Source organism: Lissotriton helveticus, chromosome 1_1 (genome assembly GCF_964261635.1).
Source record: "Lissotriton helveticus chromosome 1_1, aLisHel1.1, whole genome shotgun sequence".
NCBI classification, from domain to species: Eukaryota; Metazoa; Chordata; class Amphibia; order Caudata; family Salamandridae; genus Lissotriton; species Lissotriton helveticus.
This window is the reverse complement of record NC_136057.1, coordinates 341,515,473-341,537,395: the sequence shown is the minus strand read 5'-3', so window position 1 is coordinate 341,537,395 and position 21,923 is coordinate 341,515,473. Positions and strand designations below refer to the sequence as shown.

The 21,923-nt window shown below is 43.6% G+C and overlaps 1 protein-coding gene across 1 annotated transcript in view; it reads right to left on the bottom strand.

The window, feature by feature from the left end:
* The window catches only part of TBXAS1 (thromboxane A synthase 1), a 458,190-nt gene that overhangs the window by 60,107 nt on the left and 376,160 nt on the right, over positions 1 to 21,923 (bottom strand). Inside the window, exons 8-10 of the mRNA XM_078673199.1 lie at positions 17,344 to 17,495; positions 14,558 to 14,688; positions 2,244 to 2,543 (exon numbers count right to left, since the gene is read on the bottom strand). Of these exons, the coding sequence (XP_078529325.1) occupies positions 2,244 to 2,543; positions 14,558 to 14,688; positions 17,344 to 17,495 (583 nt within the window). The remainder of the gene's footprint in view (positions 1 to 2,243; positions 2,544 to 14,557; positions 14,689 to 17,343; positions 17,496 to 21,923) is intronic.

The following is a 21,923-nucleotide window of genomic DNA, read 5'->3' as shown; positions in this document are numbered from 1 at the left end:
TATAGCGAAGGTAAGTAGTTGTGGTGTTAGAACAGTAAATCCATTCTCCCCGGTGTATCATTATCTTGACAATAATGTGCAGGTTGCTATCTTGCAGTCAGTATTGTTGCATTTCAATATTTATCGTGTTGACATACAAACAACCATCCTAACGGTGATGTTATTCGTTGGCTCTTCCTTGCCGTGCCAGATCAATGGCTAAAAGCCAACAATGCACCGGCTTTAGATCTGCACCGGTCCTGACGGCTTACAGCCTGTGCCCAAAGGGAAAGGATTTACAGAAAGTCTGCACGTTGGTGAAGTCCAGTTGTATCTGCTGTTCCCCGTACAGCGAAACTGATCTTCTAGTTCGGGGTGGTATCTCCCAGAGAGATCTATACTTCACTGCTCCTGGTAGCCTCAGGCCACAGTAACCCAGGAGAGATTTACCCTGGACAGGAGTGAAACCTCCCAGGTGACCTCACATCATATGTGTGTTTGTGTGGACTGGGTTATCCACTAATGACTGGTCCTAATCTGGGGGTCCAAGAAGATTGGGTCAATTTGAGAAGAATCCCTAGTCTCCTAGAGTAGAGTTCTCTGCATCTGCCTGCTTTGTAATAAACCATTCTTGTGCTCTGAACTCCAAAAGCATTCAGTTGGTTATGTGTTTGTGCATAAATCTTTTTATACTCATCAAAGACTAGTTGAGACACTGACTTCATAAACAGAGGGAATTGAAGGACAGTAGATAGATCTCAATAGCTGTCAAGTAAGCAAGTACACGCGTTCACACTATGAGGTCCAAATATTTCTATTAACGAAGACTTACTCATACCGGTGAGCGTTCCTATGTTCTCACCTAGAGGGGAGGGAGCAGCACCCTCCTTAAAGTTAGCATTGACACCTAGAGGAGAGTGGCATGGCATGGGATACAGATAGCTTCTTCGGATGCAGACCCTCTTCTAATAGAGGTTTGCTGGTGATTAATAGTACAATAAGGATGTACAGGTAATTGGATAGGGGAAGACTTTATTGGCACGTCTCCCCTTGAGTCAGAAACTCATCAGAACCACCTTCCTTCCTGTGCCCCTTACTATTTCCCTTAATCTCCCCTTTTTAAACGGCGCAGGATTGGTGCTGCAGCAATGCATCAGGGACACTTTCGTTGAGGCTGAGAGGTGAGGAGAGCGCCTTATTTTAAAAACACAAAACTCAAAAGGTAGAGAAAGTTAGATGACCCATTGTATTAATTGAGACCTTATTATTGAGTCACACTTCCCCAGAAATGAAGCCAATGACAAGAGGAAGGATAGCTGACTAGAACAGTATATGGAGACAGTAGAGGAGAACAACTCATCGTGAGAAGATTATTAGTCCTCCTTGTGTGTTTTTTTACTACTTTCCTGTGGTGAGTTGTCTTAGAGTCATGTAATTGTGGTGAGGGAGTTTTCTATGATCACACCAATGCGGAGTACTGCGTAATATACTAATAAATATTTGTCATGTTTAGCCATACGTTGAAGCGTTTAACTTTGTACTGCACGCGCTTTCTCTTGCCATCAACCTTGGTATTCAGTTAAGTTTCTTGCGTTTATGCATCACCTGGCATTCGACTGCATCGCACTTGCTCACATAACCAATTGATTATGGTAGAAGGGGCAGAGGTTCTCTACAGAGAAAGAGCACAGCAGAACCTAAGCCTAAGTGTATTGGTCGATGAATGGCAGAGGGCACAACAGTCCCATCAGTGTTCTCTTGCCTTAAGAGATCCTGCTCGGTGTGGTAACTCTCTGCACAGTGTGATGCCCCGCCCAGTGGGACGCGACCACATGTCTAGCATCCCTCTTGCTGGTAGTCCTTAAAGTTAAAGTAGGGACTGAATAGTCTAATTTGGAATATCCCCTTCAATAGCACCGTTGAAGTTCCTTATGCGGGGAACGTAAGGAAGCTGGGGCTTTCTCAACCCACAGACTACTTATTCTTTGAAAATAACATTTTCTAATGCTCGCATGAACATTAAATGTGCAAAAGTGCCTGAAAGTGGTAGCATCAGCAGGGCATGCCAATGCAGTTACCGGTCTTACTTGAGGTGTTGTTCAATGAAGCATCTTTATGACAACTGTATACACTTAGCCATTCCCAATTGTTTAGGACATGTGAGAAAATACTTTTTCAACAGCAGAAATAGATGTATAACAATAAAGGCCCATAGTCAGAACTCTGCTCAGCCAAACATTGTACAGACTAAAAGGATTCCTCACCTGTCTGTCCGTGAGGGCATCCACTTCCTCGATAAGTTTCTCCTGACATTTTGGATTCGTTGCCAACAAGTAGGTTGTAAAGGAAAGCAAACTCCGCGTAGTCTCATATCCTGCAACTATGAAGACCATAGCTTGGGACAAGATTTCCTTGTCGCTCATGGACTTTTGGGATTTGTCTGGTGCAGCCACTGCCAGGGGTGCAGAAAATTCGGGTTTGTTAACAATATCGAAATTCTCCACTTGGATATTACTAGAAACTCTGCGCGTGTTGATCACCAACTGCAGAAAATCATGACGCCTCTGAAAAATAATCAAATGATTACAATTCATTTAAAATAATGAAAGCTAATAAACTTCATCTTTAACAAGAGGAAACCCTGTGTCAAGATAACAGAAAAACAATCAAGACCATGAAGGTGCCCAATGGCAAGATATACAAGACCACGAATCGGTGAGTTGCTGGATCAACGTCTACATTCACACTAGCTTGAATCATTTAAGGATGGTAGATTCAGAGGGCCAGATTTATCATACTTTCACACAGTGCAACACCACAAGCCACCTTGCTGCGCTGCGTGGAAGGGAAATGGCAGGAATGCACTGTATTTACCATTATACTGTGCATACAGGTCCTTTCCTCCTGCTGGTGCACTTCTGGCTGCCTTGCGCCAATGCAGGCACTCTTGAGTCATGTTGCAAGGGTGCCTACGTTGAAGGCAGGATTGTTTTTGAGCAGGAAGTGGCATCTTCCTGTACCAAAACAATCCAGAGAGGCATTTTCGTCTTGCTGTGTGTGATGCAGAATGCACCACACTTAGAAATAGGTAACAACGAAGAGAAATAAATATATTTCCCCTCATTGCGCCTCTGGTGGGGAGGCGTGCAATTCTAACGCATCTCCAGGTCTATCAATGTTGGTAAATCTGGGAATGCGTACGAATTCATGGGTGGATGCGCGGGAACACCCATCCTCTGCCCATGGTACGTTTCCCTGTTGAAGAGTAACACAGGCAGTGATTTGCGCTGTCTTGCGTTACTCTAAATTTATCAAGCCACTCAGGGCAAGGTGGCCTTGCGTATCTTGATAAATCTCATTTAGGTTTTGCGTTGCCTTTGCTTCCCCTTGTGTTTAGACAGAAGCAGAGACCAGAGGTTACAACTACAGCCTGATGCTCCCCATTGTAACCCCTCTGGCCCTCTTGTAAGTGGAACCCCGTGGTAACCCTTTCCCTTTCCCTTTCCCTCCCTCGGGCCTAGCAGAACCACCTCCTTTTTTCAACTTCCCTATCTCCCAACCCCCCTCACTCCGCCAGATGCCCGTTCCCTCATAGCCACCTCACCTAGCTTACAGGACCTCTCCGCCCCTCCCCCCGCTTCCTCCCAAACCTCCTTCATTCCTGTGTCTCCACACATTCCTACCCTCTCCCTCCACCCCACCTCCTCACTCCTCACCTACCTCCCCCTAATTATATCCTTAATTCCCTTCTTTCTTGCAACGCCAACAAAGACAACTCTCCTTTCACCTCTGATGCACCAACCACCACCTTACCCCGCCTCTGAACCCTACTCCCCAACTCCCCTCCCATCCCCCAACTTCCCCCTGCCTTCCACCACCAATTGCACCCCCTCCTGTTTCCATCGAGCCACCCAACATGCTGTGCTCTGCCCTACTCTCGCTGGAAAATAAGCTAGGCTCTCTCATCTCCTCCATCTCCCAACTTGAAGCTACCATTTCACTTCTATGCTCCAAGATGTCCACTTTTCCATACACCTTAACTCCTTTGGAAAACACTCGCCTTCCCACGAGATGCACCTCGCCCCCACACCCCATAATAGCAAAGCATAACCTGTAGTCTGCAAACATCACAAACTCACACAAGCCCTCGGACGCCACCCTTCTTCCACTTTCATCTCCAAGTAGCCCTACTATCTACACTATTCCAACCATCTCCTCTGTGAGAACCTCTTATCCACCTAAACCCTCCCGAGCACCCTCGTATAGGCACAACATCCCTATCACCCCTTATAGCCCAAGTGCCCCGTCACCAAAACAGTCTCGACAGAGCTGCGCTGTCTGCTCCACAACTGCAGATCTGCAATAAAACACAGACTTGAAATCTCCGACACCATCATACTTCACAATATTGACATGCTCTTCCTCACAGAGACCTGGTTCAACGCTACCTCTCGCTCTATGTTTGATCTCCTAGTACCCACAGGCTATTCTATATTTAGAAATTACAGAATCGACAAAGTTGGGGGAGGTGTTGCAGTCATCTGAAGAAACTCCCTTCAACTCAAGGCTTTTCCTAACAGCTCCTTCTGCACTTTTGAATGCCTATCCCTTGAACTTCGATTGCACCACCGCTCACCCCTCAGATTCCATGCCATTTACCGCCCGCCTTGTAGCCGCCCCTCGTTTATGGAGGAACTCACTGACTTAATTAGCGACCAATACTCGCAGAGTGACAATCAGATCTTCGTGGGTGACTTCGATCTCCACTGGGGCTCGTCTCAAGGCTCTTCTGTGAATTTGCTGGCTACCTTCCTCTCAGCAAACGATCTTATCCAACACTGCACAGAAACAACACACTCTAAGGGCTCAATCCTGGACCTTGTTATTTCATAAACAGGCATGCTTACTATCGCTACCCCTATTCATTTTAACTGGTCTGGCCACTTCCTCATCCCATTCTCTCTTCACCTATCACACTCTATAACTCTCGGCCAACCTAAGAGGGCTACCTCCTGGTTCCGTGACACTAAAATTATTGACCTCGGTACTTTCTATTAATCAGCTTTGCTATCACTTCCAAGGCTAGACCCGGACCTAGATGTTAACAAACTCACCCCCCAATGCCTCACAGTCCTTGCAGTCCAAATCAATAACGTCGCTCTTCTCCAAAGCAAAAAGAAAAGGCCCACTCCTCGGCACCTTGGTTCAACAAATCCCTCTAGGAAGAAAGGAAGTACCTAAGATGCCTGGAGAAACAATGGAGACAAGCGCCCTCCACCGATAATTTGGCCACACTTCGTTCAGCAAGATCCGAGTACCACAAGCACATCTTCCTTGGAAAAGCGACGCACTTCAGAACCCTCCACGACTCAGCCAAAAATAGACCCAAAAACTATTCGATCTCATCTAGAATCCAAACTGTTCTCCCCCAACCTCCAAGTTGGAGGATTCCCCAAAGAAAGCAGCGGAATTCGCTATATTCCTTGATGAAAAAGTGAAACCACTTGTGGATCAGGTCAGTCAGCCTACCCCTCCAGAGGACCGCAAACCCTTAGCCATTTGGCAGAACTTTGACCCCATCTCCGAAGATGCCCTCCTCAAATGCATCCTCGAAACAAAGCCCTCCAACCATTCTCTTGACCCCATCCCTAGTGCCATTGCCACTGACTTCTATACCAATTCTCTGTCCTATTGGACCACTTTGGTTAACCCATCCATCTGTCAAGGCTCCCTTCCTGTTTCCTTCAAAACTGGGCAGGTCACCCCTCTGCTTAAAAAACCCACTGCTGATGCAAACGACCGAATAGTCTTTCATCACCTTTAGCGGTAGGTCAAGGTGTTCCTCAAGGCTCTATACTTGCACCAACATTGTTCAATCTCTATTTAGAACCATTGGGAAATCTCCTAAGTAAATCCGGGATCCACTATCATCTCTATGCAGACGACACTCAAATCTACCTCAAAGTTGCCTCCACTCACGATCTCTCCATCCTAAGCTCTACTCTCGACCCCATTCAAAACTGGATGTTAACTCATCAACTGATTTTGAATCCCTCTAAAACTGAATTCCTCCTCCTCTCCTCCTCACTTTCTCCTCCCCGGTTCAATCATGGATGGATCAGATGAATCTACTTAACAATAAACCCATCATTGTCGACAGTGCAAAATCCCTTGGTGTCATACTCAACACAAAACTCAATCTACTCTCCCACATTAATTCCATTGCAAAATCTGCTCGATACCAACTGCGCCTTCTTTGGGAGATTTGTCGCTTCTTCCCGGAGCATGACCTTAAAACCCTGGTCCAATCGCTGGTTCTCTCCAGACTGGACTACTGCAACTCTCTTCTTACTGGCCTTCCCAAATCCCACCTGTCCCCCCCTTAAATCGGTTCTCCATTCAGCAGCTCGTTTCATATATGGGGCCAAAAGAAGCGACCACATCACACGCACTTTATCCACCCTCCGTTGGCTTTCCATCGAGGCGAGATCTATCTACAAGACTGCCTGTATCACCCACAAAGCCTTGCACTCCTCCTCTCCTCGCTATCTGGCGAATAAACTGAAACTCTGTGGAGGCTCTAGACCATCACGTAATGCAGAAAATCTATTGCTTGAACCTCCCACTTTCAAGAAGGAAAGGTCAATGGCCCAATCCTTTTCAGGCAACGTGATGAGAATCTGGAACTCACTTCCGCCTCAGCTCCGGACCACCACCTCTTCCCAAGCCTTCAAAACTGACCTCAAAACTCTCCTCCTTCAAAGACACTTCCAAATTTAATTTACGCCCTCTCCATTATCTGAAGGAAGTCCTACCTTTATAGGAAATTCTGTTCTAAATGACTATAGAAGTGCCTTCCCAAGTGTTCTTGTCATTTGAGAGTCTGCCAGTTATTGCAGTACTATATTTCTACTTGTATTGTGTACTCTTTTGTAACATGCACTCGTCACTTTCCCTCTGGAAATGTATCGTTTGCTACCTCTTGTATTTTGTTTGCTCTTGATACATGCACAATTGCCACCATTGCCTTATGTAACGTAACGTTTGCTCTTGTAACATGCACAATTGCCACCATTGTCTCATGTAACGTAACGTTTGCTCTTGTAACATGCTGACTTGTAATTTTTCCCCATGTTTCACTACTGTTCCTATTGTGAAGCGCCCTGACACCTTAGGGTAAAGTCCGCGCTATATAAAAACGCATTAAATAAACTAAAATAAATAAAATAAAAACTCATGCCCAGTCTTTTAAGAGCCGAAAGAGAAGAAAAATAGGCAGATCATAGTTGTTTTAAGTTGAAACAGCTATGATTAAAAAATAATGTTTTCAACTCAAGATGAACGTGTGCTGATAAGCTGTTCATTAAACGTAACTGGACAGGAGAGCGCAGAATGGAGGATTGTTTAGAATCTGCAATACATCGATGATTGTCGGTCGGTTTGCAGGCTGTGAGCCAGGCCTGTATTTGAGCATATTATTATTTTGAAAATGTCACTCATCAAGCGTTTCCATTGAGACTGGAAGGGTTCGGGGGTCGAGTTTGTAGCAGTGCGTTTTAATAGCACGGCAGGGTTCCTTGTATCCAACAGTTTTCAGCCTACGTAAAAGCGTGTTAACATGAAACAATAAAAGACAAAACAAGGGACGGCAGGACTGCCGCGGACCCTCTGGGTGGCCGTACTTTCTACAGGCAGTAAGAGAATCACATGTTTTCCAATGTTTCTGGGAGAAGTTCTTCCGACATCAGCAGGAGAGATCTGCATTCCTCAAGGCACTCAGACACCGCAGATAAATAGTTTCTAGATGCCATGCGATGTCCAGAGATAGCGCCTCTCCAGGTATCAGATGGGGACGCGGTTCAGTAAAACACTTCCAAACGTGTCTTTTAGATGCACGTTTGTAACATTGCTTTCCATAATTCGTCATTATTGTTATTCTTGAAAGATAATATTTTGAACCTCTCGCATGTCTTCTCGGCTTCCTTGAACACTTAGCTTCCAGTTTAACATCACGTTGTCACCAAAAAGAACTAATGCTCTCTACCACATTAAAAAATAATAACTTACGCTATATGGGAGAAAACCCAGAAGAAAATGTAGTAAAATAAAAAGAAACCACCCCGAGGCAACAAAAAAAATGCAAAGATAAGGTATTGTCGCGTGGCAGTTTTGCCTCATCTAAGGAGACGCAGAGGGTTAATATGCCTGCTGCAAAGAACGTATACTGTGCAGATCTCAGAACAGTATTTTATTTGCAATGGTCAGTGGGATACTGCTTTTGTCACAGATCCTTTTCTTACTGTGCAGTTCATAAGTTACAATCACAATCAAACACCTTGAGCTATGAAGTGCCATCAAAGAGCTGCATGCAAACTGGACAAATAAATAAACCAGACACGAACTCACTGACCAATTATTATTATTATTATTATTATTATTATTATTATTATTATTATTATTATTATTATTATTATTAAAACCATTTATTAAGCGCCTGGTTACCCAAAAACAGTGTGTCCCCGCGCTGAATACTGCACAAAAAAGCTAAGAGGACGAGACAGAGGTAGAACATTTGGGGAGCGGAAGTGGCACATGGGTTAAGCCTGAGGAAAAAAAAAAGTTTTAAGTTTTCTTCGGAACATACTCTCGGAGGGCTCCATCCGGAGGCCGAGCGGGAGATCGTTGCAACATTTGGCCGCTAAAAATCTCAACGAACGTCCGCCCATCCTGGCTCTGGTAATTTTCGGAAGTTTAAAGATCATCCTGCCGGCTGATCTCAGGTCTCTAGTGGGGCGGTGTATCATCAGTAGATTTTGAAGATAGGCCGGGCCTTTGCGCTGAGCTATACGATGAGCGAAACAAAGGGACTTAAATTTAATACGCTCTCTTATGGGTAGCCAATGGAGTTTGGATAGAGCAGATTTACCTGATGCTTTGCGAGGAAGTTTAAGTACTAGGCGAGCTGCGGCATTCTGCGCACATTGAAGTTGATGTAATCCTTTTTGGCTCAACCCTAGAAGCAAAGCATTTCCGAAGTCAAAGTGGGGGGTTACCAGGGCGTGAACAATAGTGTTTCTCGAGTTGATTGGTAAGAGGTCCAAAATCTTACGGAGAACCTTCAGTATACTGAAGCACCTGGCAGTAACTTTATTCACATGGGTTTTGTAGGAAAGATCAGAGTCTAATGTGATGCCCAAATTGCGCACCGATTCCACCGGACGAGGGGGACTGCCCAGTTCCTTAGGCCACCACATATGCGACCATACTGAAGCTGATTTCCCTACTACCAGCAACTCGGTTTTATCGCCATTAAGGCGAAGACAGTTGTGGTTCATCCAAGCTGCTACCGATGTAAGGCAGCTCGAGAAGTTGATGGCATCTTCTCTACACTCAGGTGTGAGCTTAAGCAGCAGTTGAGTGTCGTCGGCGTAGCTGACAATGCCCACCCCAAAACTCTCAACTATGCAGGCCAGGGGTGCCATGTAAATGTTAAACAAGGTAGGGCTCAAACTCGAGCCCTGTGGAACCCCATGGCCTACATTTCTGCGAGAGGATTTAAAGGGGGGGCAATGCATTTGGAAGCTTCTGTTAGTCAAGAAAGACTCTACCCAAGCCAGGGCCCGTCCCTTCACTCCGATGTCCGCCAACCGAGACAGCAGCGTTGAGTGCAGCACGGTGTCAAAAGCTGCACTTAGATCTAATAAAACCAACGCTGCTGTCTCTCCATCATCCACTATACTCCTCAAACCTTCGGTGGAGAAAAGTAGGGCTGATTCAGTGGAGTGTCCCGCTCTAAAGCCCGATTGAGTGGGGTGTAGGAGAGAATGTTCCTCCAGGTAGCTCATGAGCTGCTTATTCACCACCTACTCCACGATTTTAGCGCAGAAAGGGAGGAGGGAGATGGGGCGGAGGTTCTGAAACTGGGTGATATGAATGTTGGTTTTTTTTTTAAGAGGGATTACCTGAGCAGTCTTCCACGCGTCTAGTACCTGACATTCTTTGAAGGAGAGCGACACAATAAGACTGATCTGATCTATTATTGTGGTCTCCAAAACTCCTTTAAAGCGAGCAGGGGGACAGACATTGCTGGGTGAGCCAGATTGAATGCTGTTGGCAATGCTTACTAGATCTTGTTTCTCAGGTGTTACAAAACAAGAGAGACAGGAGGTCTCCGTGTGGGTGTTTATGACTTCTGTGTGTTTAAACGGCTGGATCTCATCCTTCGAAAAGGTAGCGTGTATTTTATCAATCTTACCTATAAAAAAGTCTGCAAAAGAATTGCACAGCTCTTCTGAATAGGTATCTTGAGCGTCCAGCCTGGTAGGGACCGTAAGCTCTCTGTAGATGGTAAATAGTTCTCTAGTTTGGTTCTTAGCTGAATCGATTCTGTTTTTGAGATAACAGCTTTTTTCTGTTCTTAACAGTTTCTTATAAGTATTAAGTTCTCTTTTGTAGTGCAGTTTGTCTTCAGGGTTATACTGTAATCTCCACCTTCGTTCTAGGTTTTTACATCTGGACCTGGCCAGTTTGAGTGTTTCCGAAAACCAGGGGGCGGTTTTCGAATGCCTAGCTGGGGGCTTGGTTGTCCATGGAGCTATCTCGTCAAGTGCGTTGATCACCCATGTTTCGTATTTATTCCAGGCCTCCTCCAAGGAATTACTTTGGGAAGGGGGATTTTTTTGGAGCGTGCATCTAAAAACTTCTTGATTAAAATTATTCCATTTTCTTCGTTTCAGGGGGGGGGTGGTTTGAAGAAGTGTTGTCTAAAAGGGTTTTATCTACTGTAAACGGGATGATAAAATGATCTGACCAGATTATTCTCACCGGAGTAGAGACATAAATGCCCTCCCAATTCGTGAAAATGGGGTCCAGGAGACAACCATGTTGATGGGAAGGGGCAGTAGATTTAAGGTTAAGGCCTAAAGATTTTAAAACAGCAGCCACATCCTGTGCTTCCCTGCACACCATGTCATTGAAATGGAGATTGAGATCGCCTAGAATAATACATTTTTTATAGCGAAGAGCCGCTTGGGTAACGCACTCTAGAAGCTGGTTGCCAAACTGTCCCGCCGCCCCCGGCGGTCTGTACACCAACAGCCCATGAATGACATTTCTCGGCCCAATTTTAATAGTGAATAAGCCACTTTCGCTATTAGGTAAGGTGACCTTTACTAGGGTGCATTCTAGCTCAGATTTGTACATAAGGGCTACCCCCCTCCCTCTTTGTTTGTGTCAGTCTAGACGAAGTAGACAGTACCCGGGAGGAGTTGCCTCAAGTGCCTCGGGAGACGAGTCCTCGTCCATCCATGTCTCAGTGAGAAAAAGAGCATCCAGGTTCTCCGTAACTAATAGATCGTGTATTTCGAGCCTATGTTTTTTCAACGACCTACAGTTTAATAATATCATTTTGGCTTTAGGAGCATCATATGTGATCATCCTAGGGGATGGGAGAGCCTGTTTACATGTTCCGCATACCAGCGGCAGTATGTCAGCTTGAAATAAATGGGCACATCTGGTTGTCACATTTGGGCGCAGTAGCAGTAGCAGTAGCTCCTGTTGGGTATAAGGTAGAGAAAGCCTAGGTGGTACCAACCTATCAGATGGACCCGCCCCATGCCCCGGTCTGTCGCGGACGGGCGCTGACGGGCTGGACTCTGGCTTGACTCCGGCGCGCATCCGGCGCGTCCGCTGCGCGGAGCCATAGCCGTTTGTTTTTATACTGGCGGCTCAGTCCACCAAGGGAGGGAAGCCCTACCCAAGATGGCCGCCGCCGTCACTCCGCCCGAGACCCAGGTAAACCAGCCCTAATGTCGGCCAGACACTCTGGGGGGAGGCAGCGCTGGATTAAGTAAGTGCCAAAAAGTAATTGTATTAAAATCACAATTAAAACAATGCCTTCACCCTCAAATCGGTGAGGCGCCAAGCGTCGCGCAAATCGGCGCGCTGGTGCAGGGGGGGAAAGGACACACAGGGCAAGTCACACAAATATTAAAATGCCGGTAGCAGAGCAAATGAAAGACCGCCCGGCTCAAGCCTCAGGCGTTTACTGCAATGTTCAAGCGATTCGGACGTTTTCCTTGTTTTTATACTGGTGCCTAGTCCACCAAGGGAGGGAAGCCCTACCCAAGATGGCCGCCGCCGTCACTCCGCCTGAGACCCAGGTAGACCAGCCCTAATGTCGGCCAGACACTCTGGGGGGAGGCAGCGCTGGATTAAGTAAGTGCCAAAAAGTAATTGTATTAAAATCACAATTAAAACAATGCCTTCACCCTCAAATCGGTGAGGCGCCAAGCGTCGCGCAAATCGGCGCGCTGGTGCAGGGGGGGAAAGGACACACAGGGCAAGTCACACAAATATTAAAATGCCGGTAGCAGAGCAAATGAAAGACCGCCCGGCTCAAGCCTCAGGCGTTTAGTGCAATGTTCAAGCGATTCGGACGTTTTCCTTGTTTTTATACTGGTGGCTCAGTCCACCAAGGGAGGGAAGTCCTACCCAAGATGGCCGCCGCCGTCACTCCGCCCGAGACCCAGGTAGACCAGCCCTAATGTCGGCCAGACACTCTGGGGGGAGGCAGCGCTGGATTAAGTAAGTGGCAAAAAGTAATTGTATTAAAATCACAATTAAAACAATGCCTTCACCCTCAAATCGGTGAGGCGCCAAGCGTCGCGCAAATCGGCGCGCTGGTGCAGGGGGGGAAAGGACACACAGGGCAAGTCACACAAATATTAAAATGCCGGTAGCAGAGCAAATGAAAGACCGCCCGGCTCAAGCCTCAGGCGTTTAGTGCAATGTTCAATTCCTCCACATGTTAATCTTAGAGGATCTCCCACTGATGTATTCTCAGCTTGTATGTCCTGTATCTGCAGTATGTAATGTCGAAGTCAGCTTTCTCTGACCCAAGAACTACCCGCTATCTTTCTAGCCAAGGTACTGGAAATAAGTGGCTTTTTCTGGAGGAAATTCAGTGGCATGGTGGACTAAATTCTGTGGCATGAAAAAAGGCTCATTATGCACAATATTTTGTGAATAAAGGCAGTTTATGTGGCATGTTTTAAGTAATTTTTACATGTTTGGGTGTTGATGTAAACCAGATGTAAACCAGATCCCAAAGCAGTTCTTGGTAGCTTTGGCTGCACACTGCACTCCAAAGATAATGTAACTAAAGCTACCTGCGTTATTATCATATGGAATCTTTTTACTGATGTCATAACTACACTTTCACAATTGCTTTACTGACCTTCTTGCTTTCTAAAATGTGCTTGAAAATGCACCATATGCCCACTTTTTTTATAAATTTGTCTCGGGGGGGTCGAGCTCGCTTGCTACGCTCGCTCCCCACTTAACACTTTAAACTTTTACGCCCCCCACTTTCAAATGTTACCTGCCACCACTGCTCTAATGTTGAGCAGCATTCTGACAGTTCATTATATAGCACAGGAATTTCGATGGGCTTTGACTGGTATTTAATCTATGAAGTGCCATTATATAGCATCTCTGGCGCAATATTTAAAACTAGCGTTATTTTTTATGACTCAAGTTGATGAGGGACATTTTTCCACTAGGGATTCGTCTCTTGTAGTCTTATTACTGTTTAAACAAACATGGTTTGCTTCTCTCAATCTATGTTTGTAACTGCTACAGCATTTTCTAGTGGACCAGAGAATGTCTTTTCTGCAGCTGAATAACGCAGCTGCACGCTATGGTACACCTTCAAGGGTTGTATTATTTCATTATCTCTCCTTCCAGTTTCTCTCTAGGGCCTATGCCATTTTCACTCATACGATTAAGCCTCCAATTTTCCATTTTTACTGGCTACTACACATGAAGAAAATAATTTGTTTACTGGTTTGCAAAACTAGTTCCAGGCCTTTCCTTTCGCCCCTTGTGGTGTTGTTGAAGCCTCAGAAGGCCTAGTGTGACAAAGGAGATTTTCTGCTGTAGTATACACAGAGCAATTCTGTGCTGCTGATGCACACACATTTAAACAAAAATAAGGGGATCTAATTAGGTAAGCAAGGACCTTGGGTATCAACTTTTATTAAGGACAGTGGTCCTTGTAAGTAGTAGATAGAACAGAAGAAATGAATATAGAACAGAATCAATTCTATATAGCTGCTATCCAGCAGGATAGTAGGATTTAATCAAACTTAATTTTTAGATATCAAAAAACACAGAACACTATACAGTGGAATACATTCCTGTATCCAAGGACATAAAAGTGAGTCAGTTTGTGAGAAAAAATAATAATAGTAACATAAAACCATAAGAAACATAAAAAACTAAACGAAACAGAGAATTGATTCTGTTCTATATTCATTTCTTCTGTTCTATCTACACCTGACAAGTACTACTGTCCTCGATAAAAGCAGACACACAAACAAAATGTCAGTACTCGAGATCATGTCATGAGTTTCCACCTAACTTGTTCTGCTGGTAAAAAGGGAAGTTGGCAGATAAATGGACGATTGTTAGGAGTGGTACACCGTTCTGTTCTACAAAATTTACACATGTAACTAAAAGAGAAAAGGCATCAAAATTACAGAGGCTGTCAATTTAGACCGTCAAAAGGGGATCTTACTTTTGTCTCCGCTTGTTGTTCTCGCAAGGAGATGAGGTCCTTTATGAGGTTGCTAAAGAACCTGTTGACTTGTTCCTGCTTCTTGCTGGGTAGAAGGTGCATAAGGAAGCTGATGACGTGTGGAAATGCCACTTTAAAGAGAAAAAGACCAGCAAGGTTAGCAATAGTTGATATCCAGGTGATTATCTTTTTGCCTTGAACATCATTCATTTTTGCAGTTAAAAATTCATACAGCTAATCGGACTTTCTTTCCAAAACTCTATCGACACTTTACAATTAGTAGAAGTGGCAGATATACTTGAATCAAAATCGTGGTCGACACGGAGAGGAAATCCACACAAACTCTTTGAGACCTTCCTTAGTATCTGCATACTGAAGATGATCCTTATTTGTGGTGGCAGGGAGTGCAAGACTCCTGTGCGTGTGCTATGGATGCCTCACACATCTAGCAATGAGCGATATACTCAACGTCTGGAGATAAAACAGCTGCTGTTCGCAACCAAAATAAGGTTGGTTGGAAGGGAACACATCTAAGTACCCTGCAGGGGCCAACGGGACATTGTGGGCAGTTGGAATGTATGTGGAAACCCTCTAGGACTGGTAGAGATTGTTAAGGGTTGAATATATATGTTTAAAGAAGGAGATTTAAAGACCTGCTGTTGAGATCGCAGCTGGCAGAGTAGTGATCTGGCCAAAGATGATACCTACCAGGGAGTGTCTAACCACCATACATTGGGTCCTACTCTACTTCTACCTTCCTGAGGATAGTTACTTTCCAGTGATCACATGCTCTGGTGAGGATTAGTATTTGACCCATTCTGTTGCAGCCACAAATGCTCCTCAGCCAGACATGCTGATTGGGCTGACGGCACTGCTTACAGCATGTCTGAAACTGGGATCTAAACCTGCAGGCCATCAATATTCTTGTTAGAAAAACAAAAGAGTGGTGGGTGGAATGCTTGATTTATTTTCACCCCTGCTATTACGCTAACAGGATTTCAGTCCTTTGGTTCTTACCACTATTTCCTTCTAGACAGAGATCAGCGATATGCAGATTAGGCTTGGTCCAGCCTCATTAGGGACAGTCCAGCCCTGACTCCTAGGCAATATCCTCTCTAGCCAGGAGCACAAGCAATGCCAGGCTAGCTATTGCCTATAATGGACCCATCAGGGAAGTGCAACTTGGTTCTAGAGGCACGGCGAGCATGGCACCCATGTCTCAGCCTACCTCTCATACTCATTCTGAGAAAAATAAACAAGTGATCGGTTGAATGCTTGAAATGATCTCATCTACTGGTAATTACTCAGACTCCTAACCAGTCCATCATTTGTACCCAACATTCAACAGGTATGAATGAATGAATGAAGTTTTGTATTGCGCAACTTTGCCCGAGGGCATCAAGGCGCATCAGATGGAACAGCTGAAAGCAGGGCATAGCACAAGGAGGAAACTAGAGGTATGCTTTGGTGAAGAGCCAGGTCTTTAAGGCTTTGCGGAATTGATCAGGAGGCGCAAGGCCCTTGAGATTGTCAGGGAGGAGATTCCAGAGCTCCAGAGGTATGCCCAGAAGCAAGTCCCATCCTCACTGTGTGATTGGCCTTGATGTTTGGGCTGGACCGTTCCTACTTGAGCATGTCCAAGTCTGATTTGCATATGGTAGGATTCTATCTGGGGTAGCACAGGGGGAACAATATGATTGGCTTGACTCCAGCAAAAGTAATTACTAATGGCTGAGATTAATTCAAAATTCCACGTATACATTTTTCTTTTTCTTACCAATTTCCTAGTGGCACTTCCGTTAATCTCTCCAGGCGATATTCCCCAGCAGCCTCAACGATAGGTAAAAAAGGAATTAACGTGGTCTCAAACTAGCGGTTTAAGTATATCAAATCCAGGATTTCCATGTTTTGGAATACAAAAGTGTGGGTTTTATCAGTTAATCTTGTCAACAAGCCTATTCCTTTGAAAGCCAAATGTGTATTATCACACCTAATTCCTTTCCTTGTTGGGGAGATTATGTCTTGGTGTTCATACAGTCTTATTAATTCATGACAAGTGCTATATTAAATGAAGCCTACAAGTGTAGGGAACCCCCTACGATTAGAGGGTGAAGATCCTTCCTTTCTCCATGAGAATTTATGCTGTAATATTGCCAAAGAAGGTGGGTCTAGCTTAACGAGTTTAGAGAGAAATTCTACCATTAGCCTCCGCAAAGTACTGCCAGGGGAATGCCCACCAAACTACCAATAGTTATCAAGGGAGTGTGACCCATGCAGCTTCACAACAACCTTCTTGATCATTGGTAGCAGATATCCTTCAGCGGGAGGGTGTACAATAAACTATGGATGGCAATTTGATGAGCTCTGCCTGTAGTAGCATTTCTAGTAAGCATTTCTGCCACATTTACAGGATGCCCAATCATGGGGACTGTGGCAGGGACATTGTTTCCGCCACTTATTTCCAAATCCTCAATCAGACAAAAAAAGACAACCAGAAAGATTTGTGAAGATTACTGTAAGCTGTGCAATATTACTATGAAACATCAAAGTAATTTCAACCACTGTCGCAATCCAAGAACCAGGAAAAATGTCTTGTAACTGAATTACTGCACGGTTTTACCGCTCGGCCCTGCATTTTCATGAGCCCATGAAAATGTAGATAATCATTTTTTGGGACATACATAATTCATTATTTGCTGAAATCCTACAGTAATCGATTTATTGCTCCAGTAGTTATTGGATTACACGGTTTAGTGCAGTGGAATCAAAGGATACACAATACTTACTGGCTAGGATCAGGAACAGCTTGACAGGAGTAAATAAGTCCAAGAACATTTTGATATGTTTGATGAGGGAGTGATCCGGGTTCTTTTCAGAGTCAACAACCGTACCAAACACCAAGCTAGCAACGATGTCCATGGTCAAACCACTATAGTACCTGGAATGACAAATATGTTTGCCTAAGTTTCTCCTTACCAAGTCCTGTGGGTCAACCTGTTACATAGATTATTTAAATTACATTTACTCATGCGCAGAAGAGAAAACAGGTGCAATCACAAAACGCAGCAACAGATTTGATATTGGTGATGCATATTATAAAACAGCTGGAACATGAATGATATCGAAGGCTTCCCTTAATTATTTGGCATTAGGTGCTATTTTAATGACCATTTACTGAGAATTTCTGAAAGCCAAGGCCAGCTGTATCACTTGTGACAATCAAACTTCTCAGAGCAGTAACTGCAGGATAGTGAAACCTACCCACTTCTGAACACGTTGAAAGAGCAGGCTGTGTTCCTGTGAAACCTTTATGTGATGAAAAGGCCAGTGAGGAGGTCAATCAGTTGAGCCATCACAAGGCAGTTGCCCTTGCTTCTTCATCATATGCTCCAGAATCACAGTCTAGCCCAGCATTGAGAGGAGACCCCCAAATACATGTATTACATTTTGTGTGAGATGGTTCTTGGACAACAAGACAAACCTCTACAGGCTCTCCTCTTCACCCAAGGCTTCTCAGCTTACTCTTCATGGCCCAAGACCATGAGTGGGATCCCTTTAATGTTAAAACTCTCAACACCATGGAATTCTAAGATTTCACCTGCACAACCACATGACTAGCGTTGAAGCAACAATTCTGCAAGTTTAGAACAAAAATAGTTCCTGTGACCTCAACGCCACTGTACACTTAAAGAATGCTCTGTGTTTTCTTCCATGCAATTTTACAACAACCCTTTCCACACTTTTCTCCAGAGAACTGTAATAACTAGAATATGTCAAACATGGTTCGATGAGTAAAAAGATAAGTGTAAAAATAATAAGAAGGAAATCGTTTTTGCAAAAATAAAATATGACTGCTTCATAGTATCAATATTTTACATTTTGCTGGATTTCTCTTTCTGCTGCCTTACTGTGAGTACATTTGTAATAGTAAATTGCCTTTTCAGGTTAGGAAATATGCACAAGAGGTATGTGACCACACCCACAATTCTTCATATTCCTGTGAAATCACCTATTTTTGCAGGTAAAGCAAACTCCAAAATGCCCATAGAACCTCCACTAACTCTAAATTTGCTCATATAAAATTTTTCAAATCCACAAGCCATTCCGCATAGGAAATTTCCATGACATGACGATTTGGCGCATCTTTGTTCAACTCACGAGTTAATAAATGCTCACTTTTGGCAATTAGTTTGGTCTCAAGTTAACAAAATCTTTAAAAAACAAACCTCATTTTCTCCTTGTAACGTCTTTTTAGGCTCTATCACCTTTTTGGCCCTTTTCACCGTCTGACTTCAAACTAGTCGATTTATTATTAGCAATAGCCCTTCACTTAATAACTTCCAATTGGAAGCAGGCCGACAAAGTCACTTTTAGAGCATGGTCGAATGCCGTTTGTTTTCACCACAGACTTGATACTAATTACGTTACTCCTGTATCTGTGTCCATTAAAAGAGATCTTTTATGGCTTCCTCTAACTACGTACTTAACCTGCATTGCCTTATCAAGTGCTATACCGGTTAACTCTTCTGATGAAGTTCGGAAACCTCCATGATTCACTTGTTGTCTCTTTATTCAATCACATATGTTTTCACGGTTGCTCCTTTCGTTGTATTTCTTATTACAGTTTATTGTCAAAGTCAAGTCAAATGATCTTTATTCGGATTATCAATACATCCATAAAAGTACATACAGGATAAAAATACATTAAAAACAATTTAAAAACATATATATAAATAGAAAACAGATTTATCAGGTTGGGTTTAAGTAGCATATGTCATAAAGTGCGAAATGCATGTAATGCAGTACAAAATGCATACTAAAGGGAGAAACAATGGTCTATTAACAAATTTAGACACAAAATTCAGATTATGTACTCCCGAAATAACATTTATATCATAGTAGATATACAACTAAATCAGTAGGCAATTTACAAAAATAATTAAGTGCAGAAAAGTGCAACAGATACCATAATACTGATATCAGTTATCCAAACTCCATGCATGCCCTCGATTTCACACATCTTTTTATAAAACAACTCACAATATATATAACTTCGTCGGTATGCAACACTTGTAGGAATTTTAATGCGAGTTTAAAATCTCTAAGATTATATTTACGAAGGATCGGCCTTAGGTATTTACAGGTATACAATTTGTAATAGCTACAAAAGAAGAAATAGTGCAATAAACTTTGTTTTCCGCCCTGAGAGCAGGGGCAATCCAATTCTTCTAGTTTTTTATTATAGCCAAGGGGGAAGCTAAGCAAATTAACTATGCTTCCATCTCGAAACCTGAACAAAAGGCTCCGATTCCACTTTCCTATAGGTATTGACAAATATCTGTAAAAATTATTCAAATTATCACAACTAGAGTCTATAATAAGCTGATATCTAATAACAGCAGATTTAATAGACTCTGATCTCAATCGATCCTCTTTATATAGGCCTAGTAAAGCCCGTTTAATGCTATTCTTATGAGCGGGTACAATAGAATTCGGGGAACTAAACAAAGAACCTTGACCCAGGCTCTGCAGGCTATTCTTGACTGCATTTAACCAAGGTATGTGATGGAAACTATCGCTTAACAGACAGTCAGATATTATACTGCGCGTTAAGGACGCTGCTGGATTTAACCATACCTTGATCCAAAAAAGAGCAGGCCTAGACCTAATAAAATCAGCGATATAAGACAATCTCAATTCGTTGTGACAAATAAATGTAGAGGCGCACAGGACTCCCCCCAGTACCCTCCTACAAAATCTATTTTCCTCCGACTGGAGACCCGTGCTTTTGCAGTAACCCCACACTTCTGCTCCATATGTCCCAGTAGGCCGACATTGAGTACGGTATATGTTAAGTAGGGGTGTAACAACATTGGCCAGTTTCGGTTTTCGGAGGGATAAGATTGAATTAATTGATTTGCCAATTTTATTTCTCGCATGTGCAGCATGAGGCTGCCATGAACCTGAGTTGGAGAATAACAACCCTAAATAGGGGAAAGTGCTAGTGCATTTTAAAATATTGTCTCCGGATTTAATTGATGTAATATTGTACTTTTTTGGTCCGCAGTTCATGATGAAGGATTTTTTAAAATTGGTATTTAAACCAAGATCGGACATAAACGCAACAAACCCAGAAATTAAGATGCGTAAAGCATTCGGGGCACGCCCCATTAGTACTGCGTCATCCGCATAAAGTAAAGTAGTAATGGGGGAACCATTTATAATTGGGACGTCCTTAGTAATCCTACTCAAAGTGCTACTCAACCCATTAATATATAAAATAAAAAGCAGGGGGGCGAGTACGCAGCCCTGTCTAACTCCTCTGCTAATAAAAACATCATTGGACAGATCGCCATCATTATTGATCCGTACTCTCGCTTTTAAGTCCCTATGTAACTCAGAAAGAAAATACACCAGTGAGTCATCCAAACCATATTCGAGCAAAAGTGACCACAACCTAGAACGATTAACAAAATCAAATGCAGAACTCAGATCCATGAAACCTAAATAAAGAGGGGATTTTTTAAAGATAATGTATTTAGCCATAATCAGATTTAAATTCAGACACTGTTCAACTGTGCCTACTTGGCTTCTAAATCCCAGTTGACTGCAATGAAGAACATTGTTTTCTTCAGCCCAATTCCTTATCCTTTTGAAGATTACCCTACCGAGGACCTTTAACGTGTTATCGATCAGTGAGATCGGACGGTAGCAGGCGGGGTCCGACCTGTCACCTTTTTTAAATATTGGTACGATTACACTATTCGACCAGGATTCAGGAATTGTGCTTTCACGCAGATTATTAAATAAGTTGCATAGAAGAGGGGCCCAAAAATTAATTTCTGATTTAATCTGGTCAATAGAAAGACCGTCGGGGCCAGGTGCTTTGTTACTTGCACTATCAATTATCGCGTCCTCAATCTCCATTAATGAAAAGGTCAGAGGTTCGGCGCTATTAAATAGGGGGGCAATTACTGGAGAGGTGGCTGATATTGCGTAAATTTGAGAAAAATGCTCAACCCACGCCTCACCAGTTATATTGCAGTTAATTGGGTTAATGCTAGAGCCAAAAGATCTTAATAACTTCACTTCTCTCCAAAAACCTGCTGTGTCCTTTAGCGTGGCAGTACGTGTAAGAGATTCCCAGTGGTTAATCACCAGAGCCTCAGATCTAGTGTATAGGGCAATTTTATATTTTGATCTTAGATCTCTCACCAATCTCGCATCCCTAGGGTTGGTTTTTAAAGCAGCCCTCAGGTCCCTATTGGCCTTGGAGCATGAAGAATCAAACCAACGGGGACCATGAACTATATTCTGCCTTGCCGGTTTAGAGGATTCTGTTTTAATGGCCCCACATAAGTTGCCA